General features: G+C 38.6%; 1 protein-coding gene across 3 annotated transcripts in view; it reads right to left on the bottom strand.

Moving 5' to 3' along the window:
• The window catches only part of LOC131078677 (uncharacterized), a 257,382-nt gene that overhangs the window by 38,788 nt on the left and 195,677 nt on the right, over positions 1-22,917 (bottom strand). For all 3 annotated transcript variants that reach the window (XM_058016430.2, XM_058016428.2, XM_058016429.2), the window contains 2 exons: positions 18,964-19,041; positions 18,733-18,839 (listed from right to left, as the gene is read on the bottom strand). In XM_058016430.2, coding sequence (XP_057872413.2) covers positions 18,733-18,839; positions 18,964-19,041 — 185 coding nt within the window. The remainder of the gene's footprint in view (positions 1-18,732; positions 18,840-18,963; positions 19,042-22,917) is intronic.

The raw sequence follows: 22,917 nt of genomic DNA, 5'->3' as shown, positions 1-22,917 counted from the left end.
TAGATTTCAAATTTCAAGTTAATCCGGTTAAATTTGATTAAGATGTGAAATTTTGAAATTTTTCTAAGAATTCTTCTAAGTCTGGCTAACAAGGGTTTTTGCAGGTTCAAATGAGGTCATGTGTTGAAGAGGCCATGATGGCCAACACTCCAAAGTCTGCCATTGTCTTGAAGAAGCTTCGAGGGTGGTCATCAAAGTCCGCCATACATGTTGGGAAGGCTATGAGAAGCCTTAGTAGAAGTCCGCCCATGAGGGGGCACCTTCCAAAGTCCGCCATGTGTGTGTGGGGTACTTGGGGAGATGCCACCAAAGTCCGCCATGCCTTGAGCCCCCTCCAAAGTCCGCCATTGTCTTGGAGAAGCCTTGGGAGAGGTCTTCAAACTCCGCCATAGACATGTGGAAGACCTTCAAAACTCCGCCCAAGGTCTTCAAATGGTGGAGAAGCCATCAAAGTCCGCCCAAGAGAAGCCTTCAAGGAAGTCCGCCATGCAACTTGGGGAGCCCATGTTGAGAGATGTTCAAAGTCCGCCCAAGGTAGGAAGAGCCTCCAAAGTCCGCCCTAGGAGATGTTGCCCAAAGTCCGTCCTATGAAGGAGATGCCTTAAACTCCGCCTTGAGGAGCAAACACCAAAGTCGGCCCAAGGTGCAAAGTGTAATGTTGAAGGGACCCTTCAAAACTCCGCCCAAGGAAGTAGATGCAATGTGAAAGGAAGAGTTATCAAAGTCCGCCATACCCTTGGTACCACCTCCAAACTCCGCCATGTTAGCCTAGAGACCTCCAAAAGTCCACCAAAATTTGAAGGTGATAAGAGTTATCATCAAGAGTCCACCTACACATGAAAAGTCGAGCAAAGTCAACAAGCTTGAGTGATATTGGAAAATCCACAGAGATTTCGAACTTGAAGATCAAGATAGAAAGTTTTTGAAGAAGATATTGGAAGACTATTGAATATCTTCAAAATGGAAAGTTTTTTTGGAAGACTATTGAATATATTCAAAATGGAAAGGTTTTTTTGGAAGACTATTGAATATCTTCAAAGTTAAATCCAAAATGGAAAGTTTTTTTGAAAGAGAATATTGGAGGATTATTGGATATTTTCAAACTTAAATCAAAATGGAAAGTTTTTTTTGAGATATTTTCTTAAAACTTGGAAACATAAGTTAAAATGAGAAGTATGAGTTGGAAGATTTTAAGGGTTTCTACTTGAAGATTTAACCTTGTCTACAAATACTTCATTATCAACTTCATTATTAAACCAGGAAGTTCGAAGTTACTACGGAGAGCTTAGTGAAGTATTTCAGTTTGAAGATCATCTGGAGAAAATTTTGATATTGCTGGAAGTTGGATAACTTTTTGACAAAAGTTTCACGGATTTTTTGGAGAAAGGCAACTAGTACGAGGAAGGATCATCTAAACTTTTCTGAATTTTCGGAGTATCAAAGAGAAAATTCTAGCCTTACTTCTATCCAAGTCGGAGGTGAAATTAAAATTATGAATTTTCTGAATATTTTCCACAATTTAATAAATGATTTTTTTCGAAAATTTTGGAGAAAGAAAATCATTTTTTTTGGCTAAGTATGAAATTTTTTTAAAGTTTTGACACTTGGTGGTAACCACAACCAGCCTTAAGATTGAGGGTTTTTGATGTGAAAATTCAATTTTTTTGGCTAAGTATGGGAACAAAAATGAAAATTTTCCGAATCACAAACATTTCGCAGCCCCGTTATTTTCGAAACTTTGCAAATTATTTTCTAACTTAAAATTTCATTGTTTGTCTACAGGTCCTAGACATTATGAAATTTCAAGTGGATAAAGATGCTCCTCCAGAGTCGAGGATGACTTCAAAATGGAAGAACATTAGTGACACCAACCTCGGACACATCAATTTGAGGGAATTTAAGAAGTGAATGTTTGGTCTAGACAACCTTGTGCCTACCACCATTTCGCGAAAGATGATGAAGAGTGACATCGTGCATGCTGTTGGCTTCCTCCCCACCATGCAGTACAATGAACTAGTAGTCGAATGTGCCAAACACTACAACCCCATCAGTAAGGACATTGTTGCACCTGATGGAAGAGTGCTGGCGAATATCAGTGATGAGGCCATCAGAGAGGCCTTCAGGATCTCAGAGTATCACAACACAGTGTATATGACGAAGGACGAAGCTGACGGTCTGTACCAGGACCACCTAGAGGAATATGAAGCCATAGTTAACCATTCCTGGCTAGACAAGCCGACGAAGGGCGCCTCCAAACTATAGAGGAAGAGCCTAGTGCGAGCATACTTCAAGGAGGACATTGGGGACATGATTGTCCTGCTCAACAGAATAATGGGAAATCCTCAGGGAACTCCATTCGAACCCTGGATGTATTATTTCATTAATGAAATAATCAATGGAGTAAAAATGATAGACTGGGCCAAGATGATCAGCGACAACCTAGACAGCCAACTGAGGAACCTGGAGACGAATGGACCTTCTTCATGAGTTCTTACCTTTTTTATTCCTAGGCCAGGACCTACAAGTACAAAGGTCTCACTTGTAGAGGAGAAGTTGGGAACAAGGAGAACCAGTTTCCAGTGTATGATTGCTATCCCCAGCTCCACATGGAAGAGAAATTTCATTTCAAAAGAGTGAATGATACCTTCCTGATGCACATCACTCGGACACTTCAAGGTGGGCTGCACCAGAGGCTCTCTCAAGAGTCTATGGACTTCATCGGTCGGTTCAGGTGTTGGTACATCCAATATCCAAAATTCACTTACCTCCGAATTCAGGGATTCTCCAGGCCTCCATACAAGCTTCCAACTTACCCTACCAACCAAGTGGTGTTGCCCAAGGTTGTGAGACAATTGGAGGAGTATATAGTGATTCAAAGGGATAAACAAAAGAAGGCAGGAACGTCCTCACTTACAATTGGCAATGGGCTGGAAACATGTCCATCATCACAAGCTGCTGCAACCGCTGAGAAGGAGCTGGCCTGGTATCCCTTCTATCAATACAAGGCAAGAAGGAATTTCGATCCATTCCATTGGATAAAGAAGGTCGAAGGAACAACGTTTGAGCACAGACTGGATCTAGAAGGCTACTGGGCTAATGCAGTCGATAGCTTCGAGATTAGGAAGAGATTTTGGTCAACAATCCCTTTGAGCATGGTGAGAGCAACAGAAGTATTCAGAGTTGCCGCTCAGGTAGAAGAAAGCGTAGAACTTCAGTAGCCGGGTTTTGAAAAGATGAAAAATGAACCCCTAGTTTTAATAGATTGGACAGAGGAAGAGAAATCAGATCTAGCAGACCTCATGAGGTCGGTGGTTGAGTATTCGAGGTGGTGGACGTCTGAAAAGACAAGGCAATTGAAGGCCAAAGGTGTGACCTTGACTTATGAATTAATGGGAGTAGATGATACTTTGTCCATCAATCCTTGTACCTCCGCCGGTGATGTTTGAAATCCAAAAAGTGTTGGGTCTCAAAAGAGGAAGGAGTTGGTTGGAAGCTCCACAAAGGTTACCAGGAAAAGGGTTGTAGGTGAAAGAAGAGAGTCCAGCGAAGGCCATTCCATCCTAAGTGTTGCTTCCATTGTGTCCAATCAGAATGCAATTGGGGAGCAAGAGATGAACGTCTGCATGATTGATGATGAAGTAAGAGTGCTTTCTCAGCCAATTAGGGAAGTAGTCGAAGAGGTCGTCCAAAGTCCAGACAGAGAGCAAACTGAAGCACCTACAGTCTTCTTAGATGGCATACCAACAAACCCAGGAGAGGCAGATGATGAGTTTGACCAGAACACTGTAGAGCAATCAACCATTCTGGATTGGCTGAGAGAAAGAATAAAGGCCAAGGTTCCCAAGGAGGCCCGCTCCGAAGAGGTCACTGCAGCATTTCTAGAGAAGGTGAATGAGCCCACTATAACTAAACCACCCAAACCCGCCAGGAAGTTTTCCCTAATTCATAGAGACAGTGCAGAATTCAGGACAGTCCAGATAGCGGTGCCAAAGAAGGGAAGACTAGAGACAATGTCACCGCAGATGATTACAAAGTTACCACCATAGAGCTAGGTAAGCCCACCTAGGACCAAGAGGTCCAATATTTTGATGACTCCTGCAACGTTTTAAAGACGAGTCTAGCTTATGAAAGAGAAAAGAGGCAGAAGGTTGAAGAAGAGAACCAACAGTGGAGAAAGTATGTTCTCCATCTTACCAGCCCACTCAACCGTGAGGTCCCGGTTACTCCGCCACAGCCTCTTCAGCAGGGATCAATGAAAGACTATGATGATATGAAGGGCTCATACACTCAAGCAAAGGAGTGGATTTTAGACGCTTCGGTGCGTGCGGACACACTAGTAGAAAATTTAGTATCGGCACATGAGTCAGCTTCTTTATTGATCGATCGTATCTAGGATCTAGCCTCCAATTGGGAAGAGGTGGATGAAATTCATAATGAAATACTCCCTCATCTGAAGGTTATCCGAGGCATGTCGAAGAGAAGCTTAGTGGATGCAAGTATCATACAAACAGGAGACATGTACGACTTCAGCACATGGTACTATACTTTGGTCACTCGGATTGAAGTTCTGAAGAAATCCGAGACCAAGTGCTTTGAGACAGAGGAAAGTGTTAGAAAGATCCTGGGCAAGGTATTCCGTGTGGCGTCAGAGATCTGGAAGAAAGAAAGCCTAAGGGAGAAACATTTACAAGTAGAGAACCTGAGAGCCCAGATTCAGGCAAGCTTCTTCAAGGATTCAGGGATGATTGACAAAGGCGATCTTTCAAAGATTGCAAACTTCCTCTCCATCGATGAGAACTTCCTTACCCAAGCAGTTGAGTGGGAAGGCATTCTTGTCACATGTACCGATGATGTGGACATCATCGACTTCCAGATTGGCAGTTTCCCAAGTGGTGCAGGAGCACCTAGCTTCATTCTGAGCTTCATTTTCATCACAGGTTTGATTTTTGTTAGTTTTAAGTTGGAAAGTTGTTTAGGATGTTTTTGAAGTTGTTCTAGGTTGTTTGGATGAGTTTTGAACTCATTGTGTGGTTTTGGTTTCTTGTTTTCATCTTTTTGCTCAAAGTTGCCAGTTTGGTGTTGCCTGGCAAAATGATGGAAAAATGAGTTTTTTTGTGGTTCCTGTTTTGAAAAGGTTTTAGACATGTTTTATGCTTGGGTTTTAGGTGTGAGAAGTATTTTTAGGTGATGGTTAGTCTTGGAGGCCAATCTTGCATTTTCTGGGCACCAAAAGTTGTCATTTAGGCATCAAAATGTCAAAATTAAGTGCCCTTGGACATGTACCTGTCTGTACAGGAGGCTAACCAACTTGGAGAGGTATTTAATCTCCTGTTTTAACTATTGTAAGGGTTGATCATTCGAAGTTATGAGACATTTTGCAAACTTGCACTAGTTTTACTTGGTTTTTCTCTAGGTTTTGGCTCCATGTGAACAGCAGTCCGTACACCAGCTGTACTTGGCCGTACTGTTCTTGCATTTTCAGATTCTAATATGCTTTCTTAAGCTTTTCCCTTTGGTGGCATCTGATTTTATCAAGTTTTGAGTTTGTAGCAAAATTAGTTTGATTTGACAGTTTCACTGCCTTGTCTAGGAATTGGCAAGGATGCTTGACCAACTTGGCTTCTTGGAGTCCTAAAATGTTCATGGCTTCCCAAGAACCAGTTGGTCAACTTGTAAACTATGTAAATACATGTTTTGTCTTCAAGAATGCAGGTGTAAGGAGTTTTTGTGGCCATTAAGCCCTAGGCAAGTGTGCCATTTGGCTAGGGTCTTGAAGAAATTTGATGCTTTGCTCTTCTATAGCAAGTGCATTTAATAGTTGAACAGACTTGCCTTGATGATGAAGTTTGTATGCCAAGGCAAAGAGGCTTTCTAAGCCATGAGGAGAATGTTTTCATGTTTAGTTTGTGAAAATAATGTAAAAGACAGTGAGTCACTGTTTTAGAGTCAATTTCCTTTCATTAGCCTACTCTCCATCATACATTGGAGCTTGTAAGGTTGTTGTACCTCCTTCTAATTGCTTGCAAACAAGAACAAGGAGTGATTTTGATGTTATCTATGGGTTTGAAGTTGCCAAGATCAATCAATGATCTTTGAGGCAAGGTTGTAATGCAAATTTGCTGTCACAGTCAACTAGGACTGAGTTTTACACTTTCTTTTGAAGTTATATTTGTAATCTCCTCCTTCAAAATGACAGGTATGAAGGTCAATAAGCCATTGAAGACAGAGCCTTGTTAAGGAGCACAAAATAGACTTGTTGTGAAGAGTTCTAACAGTGAAAGTGCAGGTCACGGTGAACAAAAAAAACAGTGAAAGGCAAAAATGCAGTGACAGTTAGTTGACAGCGGATACTCCAACGCTTTGTAATTTGCTTAATGCCTTTTGTGCAAGGCTAACATGATCCCTTTCTTGTCATTAAATGATAGCCATGTTCACATGTTTTGTATGGCAATTGGTTCTCATGCAAAAGTTGTGTTTGTAAAAAGCAAGATTTAAAAGTTGTCAATGTTGCTCACTCCCTATGAGCATTTTTTGTAAATTCTTGTTCTCCAACCCTTTGAGGGTGCAAAACTACTTAATTTTGGTCTAAATAGCATGAGACATGGTAGTAATGAGGTTTCATGGTTCCCTTTGAAGATCTACACTTTGCAAATTGGTTCTTGCCTCCAAAACCCTTCCAAACCCTCCTTTTTCACCCATTTTTGGGACAGTCATGGAGAAGGCCTGAGAGACCCTGAAACTTTGCAAATCTTCAAGTATTCCCAAAAGGGTATCCATAAATGTGAAGCTTTTGTTCTAGAAGTCCATCGTTTGAACAGGGTGAGCACAAAACCCCAAATGGAGGGCTAATGCCTAGTAGCCCGTTTTAGGCCTAAAATCAAGTTTTTGACAAATCGGGTATGCCAGTGAAGGTAGCAAAGCATGAAATCCAACAAAACAAGTTGAAACAGGTCAACCTAACATGAATTCAACCTATTTGGTGAGTTTGGCTTCATAAGTTGGTTTTGGAGCCCTTGGAAGGATGTCATCAACTAGGGAGTTGGAGCCTTTGAGTAGCCAAGGAGAGCTTGACATAGGGAGGTGGAGCAAGGTGAGTTGTTAGACTGCCTTTGAGCTATTTGCACTCTGACCTTGGTGTTTACACCTTGAAAACAGTAAGGAACTATTACCTAGCTAAAATACTAGCCACTTAACAACCACCCAACACTATCCTCCCTATCACCAAGTGTCACCATGGAGGAGGTCAAGCTCATTGTGTCCAGATACGTTGAATCTCTAAAAGAAGAAAGTGGCCACTCACCTCAGTGAAATTAGCAGTTGCGCCACGTGTCACTCTTTCATTCATTTGAGCTGATAGTATTTTGGGAAACCCTAATTAGGGTTTAAGACATTCAATCTTGGCCCTTGATCGCTGTTTGATCTCGGCCATTCATTTGTTTTGAAAAACTATATAAGGTTTCCTCCTCTCATTTGGAGAGGGTGAGGTTTTTGATGTATTGTTGCTTAAGGTCATTTCCAGAAAATATATTGCATGTGCATTGCTTTGTAATCTCTATTATTTGAATGATTTGCATGGTTTCAATTGCCTCAACACTTAGTTAGAATTAATTTAGATTTGCTTTCATTGTTGTTAATTTGAATGAAGGATTTGATAAGTGTCAATTGATGGCGTATCTCCGCTCATACTTTTGGTATATTGATGATTTCCATTTTACCGTGCAAAGTTAGTCTGAAGCCCGTCCTCTGTGCATCCCAACATCTCGATCATAAGCACAACCCATCAAAGATCACACCGACTTTGTGTAGTTGTCCCTAGTGTGGCAAAGCAAGGTTTCGTTTCTCGAGAGCACCCAGTCGATACCGTCTCCAGAATTTGTATGATTAGATTAGCCTTCTCAAACCCTATCCTTTTCTCCTTTTCTTTTGAAAGTCTAAATCCCAGAAAATCCTAAAAAAAAGAAGAGCCTAAAATTGCTAAATCCATCTAAGTCCAGCAATTCAAGATACTTGTTAAACGTAAGTCCCGCTTCAAATTTCAGCATACACTACCCAAGAAGCTATTCCACTAAAGTCGCTTGTTCGCACATATAGACCTTGGAATCAGTAGTGATTTTTCAGGAGAGGATAGAATACCTTCGGGTATCCTATCCTAATGTTTGGTAGATGATAAAACAGACACCAACAGGAATGTTAAACCTCACTTCATCTCAAAGAGAAAGACTTGGCCAGCTCCTGAGCAACTACGAACAAAAGGTTAATAGCAAAGACTCGACAACAACCAACTAAGCTAAGAGGACTAACCTAGAAAGCGAAAAAGTGGGGGTCCCCATTTGCAATGGAACGATGTGTGAGTACATCACAACAGTACGGGCTGAAGTAGACCAGCAGGGTAAGTATGTTCATTTTTATTTTGTTGACACATGCTACATTCACGAACATACTTGAGGATGTCATCCTTCATTCCTTTCCATGAGAATCTCTCATGGATCTGCCTATAAGACTTGTAATAACCTGGGTGACCAGCCATTGAAATGTCATGAAATGTTTTTAAAATCTGCTCATTACACTTACTTTTAGGCACCAACCATATTCTCCCCTTGAAATAAATGATACCCTCTCTTACCTCATACCTGTTGTCCTGTAAGAAGCCATCAAGGATGTTATTTGCAAGTGGATTTTTGACATATTCTGCTTATATACTCTCCTTCGAATCTGCTGCTAACTCAGAAATTGAGCGCAAATGTGGCCTTCTTGGCAAAGCATCAGCCACTATGTTCCTTTTCCCTTGACATTTTCAATGTCAAAGTCATAGGTTGAAACTTACCCACTTTTGTTGCCTCTCATTTCGATCCTTTTGATTAAGGAAATATTTGAGGCTATTATGTTCTATTTTGACTACAAATCTCCCACCAACAAGGTATTGTCTGAATTTGGCTAAGGCATGCACTATTGCCAACATCTCCATGTCATAGATAGAGTACCCCCTTTCACCTCCTCTCAAATTTCTACTTTCAAAGGCAATTGGATGCTTATTCTGCATTAAGATAGCCCCTATCACTTCACCCAATGCATCACACTGAAGCTCAAAGGGCTTAAAGAAATCTGGAATAGCCAAGATGGGGCATGAACTCATCAATTGCTTAAATCGATCAAATTCTTGTTGTGCTGTTTCTGACCAAACAAATGCTCCTTTCTTGGTTAAATCAATAAGAGGGGCAACCAATTGACAAACCTCCTATAGAACCCACATAATCCAAAGAATCCCTTCAAGTGTGTGAGGTTAGTGAGTAGAGGCCAATCAATATAGATTTGATCTTTTCAAGATCACACTAACTCCCTTGGAGCTGATTATGTGCCCAAGATAAAGTAACTCTATCATACCAAATTCACACGTAGATTCCTTGGCAAACAAGGATTCACTCTCAAGGATACCCAACACCTCATCCAAATGCCTCAAATGCTCCTCTGAAGTCCTACTATAGATCAGGATGTCATCAAAGAAGATCAGGACAAATCTCCTCAACTGCCTTCTAAAACACCCGGTTCATGCAACTCTAGAAAGTGGCTAGGGCATTCATTAATCCAAAAGGCATCACCAGAAATTCGAAGTGACCAAAATGACATCTAAAAGCAGTCTTCTCTATATCCTCTTGCCTCATCCGAATTTGGTGGTATCCGGGCCTCAAATCTAATTTAGAAAAAAACTGAGCCCCATGCAACTCATCTATCAACTCATCAATCTTGGGAATCGGATACCGATTCTTGATTGTCTTCTTGTTCAAATCCCTATAATCAATACACATCCACATAGTATCATCCTTCTTCTTGACCAAGACCACTGCTGAAGCAAAAAGACTCTTCCTGGGTCTAATATGCCCCATCTCCAACAACTCCTTTATACGGCCACTAAATATAGTCTTTCCTTAATCGCACCTCTACGTTTATTGCTACTTGTCTTTAGCGCTACATTTCTCACGACCGCTGCCTTCACTTTCATTAAACATAATGTAGAGTGATCACCACTTCTCATGATTGCTTGTCTTTTGAATATCACTGTTCATTAAGTTCCCCAACATATCACGTATCCCTTGAATAACCAAAATATTAGTTTGTTGTCTAAAAAATCTTGATCAATATCTCTTAATAATTAAAGACAAGATGATCTTCACATTAATGTCTTTCTTCATTTCACTGCAAGCAATGAATGATCATTTTCTTTTAATTGCTGCCTTCTAATACCAAACACGAGTAGCTACGTTTGTTAACTTCAGATGCTTTAACTAGTCTCTGTATTATGATGACGTGTATTTCAATCTTTGTTTTCAGTCGCTGCTACAATATGGAGTTGACATATCTTTTAGAGTATTATCATTTGTAATGGCTGTCATTTAATTGTGGCTTCTCTATGGTTGCATATTATTGCCAGTCCTTTATTTGTATCACTGCTCCTCAGACTTGTTCAAAGCAGATTGCCACCTTGTCTGAATCACTATACAGTATTTTGTAATGAATCACTGCTGTTTGCTTGATTGTTGACAATATAATTAAGGAATATCACTATATATGGAATGGTCTTCTAATTTTATGTCGGCAAATATCCGTCATGTCTACAATGCTTCATTGTTGCCTAATAAATTTGTAAGCTATCCTTAAAGAAAATACAAGGAGCTTTCTCAATATTAACAATACTTGATTGAGTCTTGTTTGGGGACATCACAGCGTCCACTCCTTGGAAATGCTTGTCCACAAGCATTCTTTAAAAATCACTAATTCCTGGACCCCAAAATTAGGGTTAGGGAAAAGATGTACAAATAGTTATTTCTTCATTATGGTCCTGAATATAAACCCTACAACCATCACATAGATAACACAAGTGCATACATATATACATATAGTACAAATGACATTGTTAGAGTTAGCTAAATTATATAGATATATATCCTATATTACTATTACTATCCAACATATTTTGAGCATAGGGATAGGGACCGGATAGGTTTGACCAAGCCAACCCATACTAAGCCCAAGACCAGGACTTTGGCCCTCTTGGCCCAATGGCAGGACTTAGACATCCACCTAAGATATCCTACTTAGTAGGGTGCTTGTCTTGCTTCCCTATCCATGCCTCATCTCATCATGGTAGGAATGGTATGGAGATTGTACAGGGGTTCTCAGCTTGTCCAATCTAAGCCCAAGAGCAAGACTTTGACCCTCTTGGCCTCAGTGGCACTCTTTGACATCCACCCAAGGTATCCTACTTAGATGGCAACCGTATACCCTCTTATCTACCTCTTATATTTATTATGTCTATGAGCGAATGGTATGGAGATCATAGTGGGGTTCCCAACTTATCCAATCTAGGCCCAAGAGTAAGACTTTGATCCTCTTGGCCTTGGTGGCAGCACTTTGACATCCACCCAAGGTATCCTACTTAGATGGAAATCTTATACCCTCCTATCTACTTCTCTTATTTATCATGTCTTGTGGGGGAATGGGTAGGGAATGCAATCGGGCTCCTTGACTCCTCCATGTAAGGGCCATCCAAGCTTCGATGCCACTTTGGTCATCCAAGGATGACTTACGAGCCCCTCGTTACCCCTTCATCGCATCCATAACCCTTCCTCCACAAGGCTGCACTTATGATACATAAACATTATATAGAGAAACATATTTCTTATTGTAATGAATGTTTAACAAATATTCCCATAACAAGAAGATAACATGCACCAACTGCTGTAGCAGAAAATGACTCTGAAAAACCCCTAAATCTGTAATGCAACACTTCAAAATGGCATACCATGCCAAGGTGCTTTTTGAGGAATAAAACCCAACCAAAAGAAGGGGTTTAGCCAGTAGGGTGCAATAATATGACACTGAAAACCCTTCAAATAACACTGCAATCTGCTCAAACAACTCACAAAATCTGCAACAAGTTCTGAATCTTGTAAAGCAAATCTCCTCAAAGGCCGATTGAGTCCCCTGTATGGAAACTCCAAGAAATCTTCCTGTAATGTCCCCCATCAATACATGCCCTATTTAATATTGATTTCCTAGCCTTTATTATTCCCGAAGGCTAAAGCAAAAAATAAAGGGGAATAAAATTATCTAATTAAATATGAATTGGGGCTTCAAGTTATAAACCTATTCATAATTCATATTTAATTTTTTTATGTGGGGGGCACTTAAATTGAAGATATAAGGGACTTCTTTATGCTAGGCGCATATATACCTTGGTGAATTTAATACTTTATGCCTAAGCTCAAATTAAATATTTATGTCTTGAGCAGCTTATGGAAGAGATTATTTTGGCACCAAAAATAATATTTCACGGGTATAGTGCGTGAAAAGCAAGATATAAGCAAAAGTCGGGAGTTGAGGTATTATCATTATGCACGATATTTTCATGCCGTCTATTGTTTGTTCTGATTGTCACATTTTTGGCGCTCTGGGATGAAAACCCTAGACGTGAAAGGTTTGGACGAAATCTCTAGGCGTCCAAGTTGCTCCTAAGCTCGACTACATTCAGAGATCGCTCCATTCTGCAGTTCGTGAAGACTTCCAGCTAGGGTTCGAAAGTATTTTGTTGAGATTATATTTTGGTTGAATGCTTTAGTGCTCAGAATAGTTCCTCTACATACGTGGTAGCCTTTTTGAGCCATTTTGGGAGACCCATGGAGTTGGCTTCAGCACCTTCTAAGACTCCTTCAAACTCAGAAATGATGTTCAAGTTGAAACGGGTAGGGTTTTGAGAATTTAGCGTGGGAAATGTATAACTGGACCTCTGTTCTAGACGGCTGCAATGTGTGTGCTAATTGCCACCTTCCACAGTATAATTCAAATACGTATTAGTCCAGAAGTGGCTCTTCTAATTTTCATCAGCATCTGCACCAGAATACTCCAACTTACTTTGATACGGGTATAGTGAAAATGTTGTTTACAAGATGTAATGCCTTTGACATTAATTTATATCAGTCTGATGTATGGTTGTTATCAGAACTGTCATCAAGTGAGAGGGAAGAGATTTTGTTGTGGTTGAGTTAACTAAACCCCTAGTATCCAGTCAGCACAGTTCAACGTTGCCTCCGCTAGTTGGAGGGTATGACCACCTTTCTTGGTCGTGTGGGAGACATTGCATGGGACTTGGACATTGGCCAACACCCTTTGGTGGCACAAGTGACAGAGCATCTCTTGGCCTTTATGCAGGGAGAGTGTGATAGGGAGTTTTTCAAATTCTTTACAGCCAAAGGATAGAAGAAGACGGAAACGCGGGATATGAGAGATGCCTGGATCCCTCAGCGACCCACTATTGGATGACGCCATCATCGCGTACTTCAGGCGCTTTATGGCATGGAACTTGCATTCTGAGAGTTGTTCCTCAACCATCGCAGGCTGGCACACTCTCAAGCTATTGCACAATTGGCACATGCCCTCCATCAAATGGAACATGCTCGATGGACTCTCATTGAACAGCCGCAGAAGGCCCAAGACAAGTTGACCCATGAGCATTCTCAAGTCACTTCTCTGGAGAAGATCGTGGGAGAGCAGGAGTTGTAGTTAGCTGAGAGAGATCGGCAAGTGGCAAAACTGAATACACAACTTGTAGAGAGGCATGATCAGAGCACGCAACTAAACACACAGTTGGAAAAGAAGGGTGGCGAGCTTGAGACAATGCATAAGAAATTGATGGAAGCAACCTACATCGTTAAGGCATCTCGTGCGAAGGAGTTGATGGCAACTCAGTGCCTCTAGTTTTTTGCAGAAGCACTCCCAGCCATCCACCCCGATGTTTTCTACTTCCAATGACATCCTCTCACCATCCCGCTTCTTAGTAATTTTGTGCTTTCCAGCCCCATTTTGCTGTTATCGTCTAGAAGACGACTTCTTTTTATTGTGGGGGGGAGGGGGGCCTGATGTAGCCAGCAAAATTGCCATAAATAATAATGATGTTTTGTTAGTATTGTAATTGGCACTGTAATTACTTTTGTTCCTGAGAGGGTTGCTGGTAGTTGTCGATGGTTGGCAGTCTTAATCAACCACTAGGCACTATATATACTTTGATTGTCGTATCAGGAAACATTCATGATTGTATAGAGATTACACTTCGATAATAAAGAACATATCTTTCTGCAATTTTATTGTGTTGATTATTGTTATCTAGTATTATTGTACGGTATGTTTCTATATCTTGTTTATTGTGCATAATCAATTAAGATCCTTTTGGGAGTAAACAATGTATTTTTTTATATCATGTTAAAAATTTAATTAAAATAAACATATTTTAAAATAATTTTATATTCCAAATTGTGAAGTCTATATTTTTAGAATGGTGGGAAATTTATTATCATATTTATTAGCATATTAAATGTCAATTTTAAAAATTAACATTTAATTGTTAATATTTTAAGAAAATTATCTTCTAAAGTATACAAATCGTAATTTAATGGATTCTCCAAAGTCAACTATTGCAGGATAGAAACATGTGACCTGCAATGGTATCAATCTCAAATGTAACTTGCGTTAACATCCTTTTACTAGAAGTTTAACAAAGGTAATAAACCACTTACTTGGTACTTTTTGGACATGGGTAATGGACTAGTTACTTAGCATTTTAGAGGGTTGGGGCGAAGGTTTTAGTCCATGTCAGAGTGTGATCCCAAAGATTAGAGTTGCTTTAGAAAAAGACTGCCCCTCTTTGATTGTAGGAAGGATGATATCGACACAGAAAAAAAGAATTGAAGAGGATGTGTCTAAGTTCATGACATCTTTTTTGTAGGAACTCTACCAGTTCTAACTTCTGACACTGCTACTAAATTTGTTTTGGTTTTGATGTTTTATAATTTTTATTTTTTTTTTGCAAGGGTTTGGTTGAAAAAGCAAATGCCTAATTGCTAATGAATCTATTGCAACTGAAAATACTGAGAGTATTCAAGAAAATGATAATTACAATCATACATCTCCAACATTTATTGAAATATTAACACCTCTACAACACTTGCATACCCGAATATAAAAATTTAAACTGCTGATGGAACTACTGTGAAAAAGCAGCCCTATGATGATTTGATTCCTCTCCAAAATGAATGATTTTGCCTTCGTGATGCTTGCTGATGGTTTCTCCTCTATGAGGCGCTTCTTTCCTAATTTTATTGGAATTTGTTGGACACTCTTTAGTCAAAATCGCCCCTCAGTCTTGATACTCCTCTGGGCTGCTACTGTAGCTGTAAATATGCAGGCCATACCTCCTTGAAAAATGTGCCAGCAAGTGTATGAGATGGCTGTTCTGATTAGTCCTTCAATCTGCATATATAATCCCTTCAAACAACTGTAGAACCCTTGTAATTCTTCACCTGTTTGCACAAATGGAACCTCTGTATGAAGCTCTCTCTGGATGCCAGATTCACTGGATATCTCACCAATTCAAATGGCTGCAGCACTGAAGATTTTCACGTTCTCCAATGGCGAGAAAACTGAAACCCTTGGTCTTTGCTCTCCAAAGTCATGAATGAAGAATGCCAAACAAATAATGATTCGAACTTCTTCATGTCAAAAATATATATTCTTCATGTCAAAAATATATATTCCTCAAGGAAGTTCGATTTCTCCTAAAAAGCTCATTTAATAACATTAAATGTTATTACATTAAATTGGCATCATTTAATGTAATTATGACCTTGGGTTATGTGCTCACAATTAATTAAAAATACAGCCCCCTTCTCATGATGCCAAGACCCTCAACTTAAGTCACTTAAGTTATAATATAAAATTATATTATAACTTTATATTATAAGCTCATAACCAAATAAACATTAATACCTCCTTTATTACTCAACATTTTTGCACGTCGTCTAAACAGGGAGCTGACATGAGGAAACTGCATATGACCATACCCCCTTTACCAAGTGTCCATCTATAACATCTCAAGGCTTACTAAAAATAGTAAGTAGAGCAAACGATGTCCGAATGATGCCAAACGAAGACCGAACTGAAGCACTGTGAACACTGGAGAATCGGAGATGATACAAATCCTCAGGAGACCCTTTAACCAACCTCATTAGCCTACGAGGGCCAGGATGATAGGCTACTCCTCACTAAAGAACTGAAGTCAGCAAGAAGGGGACATCACATTTTTCATTTTCCTAGTTCAATATGCCTAAGGCCACGATCAATGGATCAAAAAGTTACAGAATTTGGAAAGGTGCACACCTCCATCTATAAAGGGTTTCAAAATAGCCCTTTTGCAGAGTTCAAAAGATAGGGTGAATAGAAAGTTAGTTGAGGTCAAAGCCCCTTGGAGGTCAACAAATTGCATTACATTGAATTGGATGGTCAAATATTTGTAGAGGCCATTGATTTATGTTTTGATGGCTCAGCCTCAAGGTGTTATGTTCTTGAAGGTGATTGACATCACAAACCATAAGAAAACTTCATAGTATATTTTTAAAATATAGAGGAAGCCACTCTTGAAGTAGGGTGAAAAAAGTGGTTCATGTCGTAAGTAATAGTGTAGCAAATTGTGTGGTAGTTAGGAAGCTAATAGTAGAGAAGTTCCCACGAATATTAGAGCCCATGTTCAACCTATCATCTACATTTCTTACTTCATGATTTGGTTGAATTTCCATGGCAACATGAAACAATTCATAGAGGGAGAGCATTTGCAAATTTTATAAGAAATCATCAACTCACATTGATTCTTTACAGGCAACATACATTTAAGAAATTGTTGAGGCCTTGTGAAATAAGAATTGCTTCATTTAATATCACTTTGGAAGGAGTGATTTGAGATAAAACAGATCTAAAGCTTGCTATTTGTTTTGAGTGACAAAATTGCACTCTTTCTACCAGTTTTGAGGGGAAGGCCATAGATAAAATTATTTTAAATAACAATACTGGGAAAGTGTAACAAAGATTTTCATTGTATGTGGACCAATTGTAAGATTTTCATTGTATGTGGACCAATTGTTGATGTGCTTCATTCAAATGGTTGATGGTGACCACCTCTTGTCCTGGTACATTTTATGAGAACATGAATTGTTGCAAGGAAACTATTCAAAACAAACCAACAATGTGGAAGTAGACAATATGGAGACACGAGAAACAATTGATTCTAAATGGAAAATGATGTACACACCTTTACATATAGTAACTTGTTATTCGAAACCTAGACCATTTCAATTTAATAGATGAAGTGATTGTAAGTTATGGTGGGGATTTATGAAGCCATTGAGAAGTATGATGATATGATATTTCGTCTATTTACTAGCTACTTTTTATTGTTTGATGATATGATGGTCCATCTATGTTGAATTTTATTGTTTGAGTAGTCACTAAAATAAACAAAATTCTTTTACTTAAAGAATTTTTTATACTTGTGTGCCCATATAGTCACCTTAAACTTCCAGAATACGAGTAATGATGAGTACTTAGCAAGCCATAAACGGAAGTAATTTTGGCAAGCACTCACTGAATCTGCTAAACTATCACTTAAAAACCAGCAAAACAATTGAAAAGGGAATACACACACACACACACACACACACATATATATAAGGCCAAATTTTTTGCCAAGTAAAAGAAAAAAATTAGTTCGCCAAATATATGCATCAGTTAAGACTGTTTATGCAAATGCGAATAATTATTATAAATGATAAAATATACTTATACATTAGATTATTTATTCATAGGGCATAAATCAGAAAAGGGTTTTGATTTTGAAATGGTTGGGCGTAGGACTCAAGTCTCAAACATGTCACAAGTGTATTAACTTACATTTAAAGGCTGGCTATTGGAGATAGGCACTAGGTTCCACAATTGCAAAGGATTTCCAGCAACTGGATACACACCAGTTGTTCACAAAGTGGTCCCCGCAATCTGGAATTACATTAAATTGTAGAAAGTATTCCCCCGCCCTGAAAGTAGTAAAGGCTGAATGGTCTCACATCTACATACCCAACAAGAGGGTTTGTCCTATCTCATTGGCTGTTTGCTTTAAGGGTAGAAATCATAGTGCTCTTAGGTTGCATTGTAGACTTATTGAAAAATGCCCCTCCAATGAAATATGCTACTATATTTCCATTTTTGAATTTCTGCCTAAATGTAGTTACAAGCTTACTTGGGATTAAAAGATCAGGGCATTGCAAAAGAACAAAACCTTGTATCAGGCAAAGGCCCTAGCATTTTTATACCATTTTTGGATGATGAATATGTCCTTAAAATGTGTTTTTCACTTTGTTTAGTTTCCAGTACAGTTTCCTAAGGTATTGAAGAGTGTTGCCTCCAATTATTTCAAAAACCTGTCCTACTCTGAGAAACTCGATCTAAGAAAAACCCTTGGCCAAGAAAACATTGCTAAACACCTACATTGTATGTATGTTATAAAAAAAATTTGGCAATTAAGAGTGCTAGACCAGGAAATAAAGACAAACACCAAGTCACTACATAAAGCTTTTGAGAATCAAGTCTACAAAGTAAAATGTATTCCTCTGATTTCTGCCTTGATTAAGATTTGGTAAGATAAAAAAAAAAGTGAGGAGCTGATTACAATTGATTGGAGTACAAGGATATTTTCTATACATTAACAGTTAGCGTTTCTCAAACACAAATAAAAGATGAAATAATGTAAAACTAAAATTCTCTGAAAAATTAGAATCAACACATTACTTTGTTCCCTCACATTAATAATGCTATAGCTCTTCCCATATGGCTTTCCATAGAATATGGTATTTTCAAGCTTACCAGCCACTATGTCTAGAGAAGTAGTCATTATCCAGTGACACAGCAAGTGCAACTGTTATCGCTCTTTCTGACAGACTTAATGGACGATACACATCCAACTCATGTATCTGATCCAATAGAAATTATCAAAGGTCAGCGAGACACAATCTAAATAATCAAAAAACCAAAGGAACAACCAGGCACAAAGCCCAAAAAAAACTAAATGCACAAGAATCATAGGCAAAGGCACACCTGTGCAGCTAGGCCAGTTTTGGCACTTGAGTCAGTATTTCCAAACCTTATTGCATATTGACCTGCATCTGTAAACATCTGTAAATAAGGGCAAAATTCAAGAGGATTAGTGTGAAAAATAAGATATATTATTTGCTTCAAAACCGTTTTCTTCCTACAGTCAAAGAATTTAAGAAGACGCTTATGGGTATTTTCTTACAGGCAGATGCATGTGTATTCATTTAAGTACTTAGTTAAATAGAAAGGCATTTTTTAATGAAAGTATTTGTTTTAGTTTTGAGTTTCATTACATAATCTGTGACTATAATATAATCAAGATTAATGCCATAAATGCATACACACAAAAGCACATAAACTCATACATATGGAAAGTCCGAGGACCCCTAGATTTCTGAGCCATGATTAGGGGACTTGGATGAGAAATAGTACGCATGACCAAAGAAAAATTGCATCAATTGGTGTGGAAAAACCAAGTCATTACCACGTGCAAGCTCTTTCTAGGAAAGAGAAAACAAAACAAAAACAAAAATAGATATATTTAACATCTCTAGCAATGCAGGAATAAATTTCCTAATTCATTACATGATTCAAGGAGGTGGCAACAACAACAGAAATCCTTCCAAAAGGACCATCACTTACAATCATACAAACTTTGGGTCATTGTTGTTAGCAATACTCATTTCTGGAAAACACTTTTCAGAAGAATCGACCTTAAGTTTTAAACATTTCATAAATAATTATCTGGTTTTCCTATCTATTTCTAAACCACTTCAACCTGCTTTCCACTACTTGTCCTAAAATGCTCCCATATCGTAATGTCATTTGTCAAATATAATATCGGATCTGAAACTCTTTTGAACTTCTTTAATTAAAACATTGCAAATCAATTGAAACAAACAAACTCGCTTCTAGAAATGAACACTTAAACACCTAAAATTTGAAACAAACTCTAGAAGTGATATATCATGAGTTATTACTGATTTGTATCATGGAAATACATCATATTTTCTCTCATAATATGTTGTAAACAGCAAGATACATCTGCAACAAATCATCCAAAAACTGTGATCAAATATGAAGTCCGAAATGTACTGCAAGCTCACAAAACTTTCAAGGAAACTTCCCAAACTTACAACAAGGGCTTCTTATGATCAACTGACTGAATTTACAATGGAATAACAGCAAGCTACAGCCACAAATCTGTCATAAATATCTGCAACAAATGAATACGCAAACCCAAAAGAACTTACTACAAACAAACTGCAAAACTGAAGAAATTTCAAATTGTTCAGCAATTATATCTAAATGAGATTATACTGTGGTAATCTTTGATTCCCATCCTTAGATCACCTGGTTATCCTCTGACTTCCATCCTTAGATCACCTTGGAAACCTTGAACATTCATCCAATAGTCTCCTCCACTGGTTTATCATGAAGAACAAGCAAAAGCTTTAACAAAACCTATGAATGAATGATCAAGTTTGGAAACCAAAACCCCTATTTAAAGAATTCCCTTGCAAGTCAATCTTGGGAGCCAAAATGATATGCCTAGGAAGAGGAATAGTCATGATTGTAACTCCCAAGATATGTCTATTTAGCACCTCCATGAAATACCAATGATTCGCCACCTTTTTGTAATGGTCAAGTGTCTCCAAGAGTCACCAAATTAGCTAGAAGTGTCCTTTCATGATCCCCACGCCTAGGGAGGAGAAATATTAAATAAATATCTTTTCAAAAATTTAATTTTATGTCTTTCCCCAAAAGTGATGTCAAAAACTATTAATATTTATTGAACTGTCGAATGATTTGATGTGCTATTTTTGGAAAGCTCGCTTACCATATTTAGCGAGTGGCTACTTTTGAAAAGGGGACAAGACAAATATTATATTTCGTAAAATGGGTCTTTTAACCTATTTTCAAAGAAGCAAACAAAAACAATTACTACTTACAGAAGGTGGGCAACAAGAAGCATCAAAAGCGTAAAGCAGTCTTTGATATTGTTTTCTTTCTATCTTGCATTTGGTTACTTTCTATTACTTAGGGTCTTTATACTCTAGTTCTTTCTATCAGTGTGCAAACAATGTAAATCACTTCAAGAGAACCACTATGGGTTCTACAGTCAGGACTTTTGGGCCTACACTTACTAGAAGAGAAGAAATTCATACGCCAAGACTGGAAGTGCAAATCGATGATGAAATAGCTGCATACTATGTTAACTACCGAGCTCTTCCTCAAGAAATTTGGAATGAGCTGTCTTTTAATCAGTTCATGAATCAAAAGAGATCTAGAAGTGGGAATCGACAGGAGTATAGCCCTCAAACTCAACAAAGGGACTACATGAATGCTTTGGGAAAACTAAAACTTTCCCCATTTAATGGAAGTGGGAAAAGTACAGCTCGTGCATGGAAACAAAAGATGGATAACTACTTACCCTTGAGGCCTATGGCAGAGGATGGGACCATTAAATTTGCAAACTCTCCATCTTGAAGGAGTTTCCCGTGAGTTGTGGTACCATGGGTTAGTTACTCAAGGCCACACTCTCACAAACTCATATGATGAGCTTTTTAAGAAATTAATGGAGAGGTTAGACAAAAAGGGCCCAAACATGCATTTTTGTGAGTTGGCCCAACTCAAGCAATATGGCACTATTCAAAACAACATTGCTGATTTACAAAAACTTTCCGTTATGGTCCCTGATGCCACAAAAAGAAGGTGGTTATTTAGTTCATGGAAAGGTTGACAGAGACACTAAGGGGATTGATCAAAGCCTTTGAGCCTACATCTCTAAAAGAGGCAATCAAGAGGGATCTAGCTCTCGAAACTACTCTCCTAAGAATAAGTTTTAGAAAAAGAGCTTCCCATCCAAAAAGCTATTCCAAAAGACTTACAATCAGCAAAAGAATTTCACCCTAAGTTAAATGATGAGGCCAAAAATGAATTAAAAAGGAAGAAATTATGTTTCACATACAAGGAACCTTCAATTCTTGGTCATAGGTGTCTTGGGAAAGGTCAAGCTCACTACATAGAGGTGGTTTCTGATGATAAATCAAAATCAGAAAATGTAGAACGGCAAGCTGATCTTGAAGAGAATGAAGAAAATATACCAAAAAATCTTGTTGAAGGTACATTTTCTCAACTTTCAGGTAAACAAAAGTATGACACTTTTAGCATTTGTGGGGTTTAATGTGGCCAAACTATCATTGTGATGATTGACTTCAGAGGCACTCATAAATTTATTGATGAAGGAATTGTTGCTAGAAGGGGGCAAAAAACAGAAGAATTTTAAGGATTTAATGTCAAGGTTGCTGATGGCTTTAATCTTCACTGCACCAAAAGGATCCCCAAGATGAGTCTCTTACTTGTGAATTATGAAGGATAACCTTTGTGTGGTGAGCATAGGAGACACTGATGCTATTTTGGTTGTCCGATGGCTTCACCCATTGAGTGAGATTACTCAAAATTTTCAGACCAAGTTTGGTGTTGATGTTAAGAAGGTGGTGTTAAGGGTTGTGTCTAATGGTACTCCTCATGTTGTTATAGCCAAAAGAATCGAGAGTTTATTCTGTCATGACCAAGTAGAATGGGAAGCCCAATGCTTTATCATGCCAACCCGTTTCTCCAAGAAATAAGGGATTATGATGTAGGTGTTTAAACTTTGTTAGATAAGAAGAACAAGTTTTTAGTGGAATACCTCTAGGGAAACCACTAGACATAGAAGTAGAGCATGTGATTGAGCTGGAAGAATGAGTGAAGCCTGTCATCAGCACTCCTTATTGATATCCCAAAACACATAAGGAAGAGATAGAAAAAGCTATTGAGAAGCTCCATGAGATGGGACACATTCATCATAGCAAAAGTCTGAAGAAGGAGGGAATTATACACGTGTGCATAGATTATCATGCTCTAGACAAGAAGACCATCAAAAATCAATATCCGATTCCGAGGATTGATGAA

This window comes from Cryptomeria japonica, chromosome 2, assembly GCF_030272615.1.
Source record: "Cryptomeria japonica chromosome 2, Sugi_1.0, whole genome shotgun sequence".
In the NCBI taxonomy this organism is placed as follows: Eukaryota; Viridiplantae; Streptophyta; class Pinopsida; order Cupressales; family Cupressaceae; genus Cryptomeria; species Cryptomeria japonica.
The sequence above is the reverse complement of the archived record's forward strand: the minus strand, read 5'-3'. Positions and strand labels throughout refer to the sequence as shown.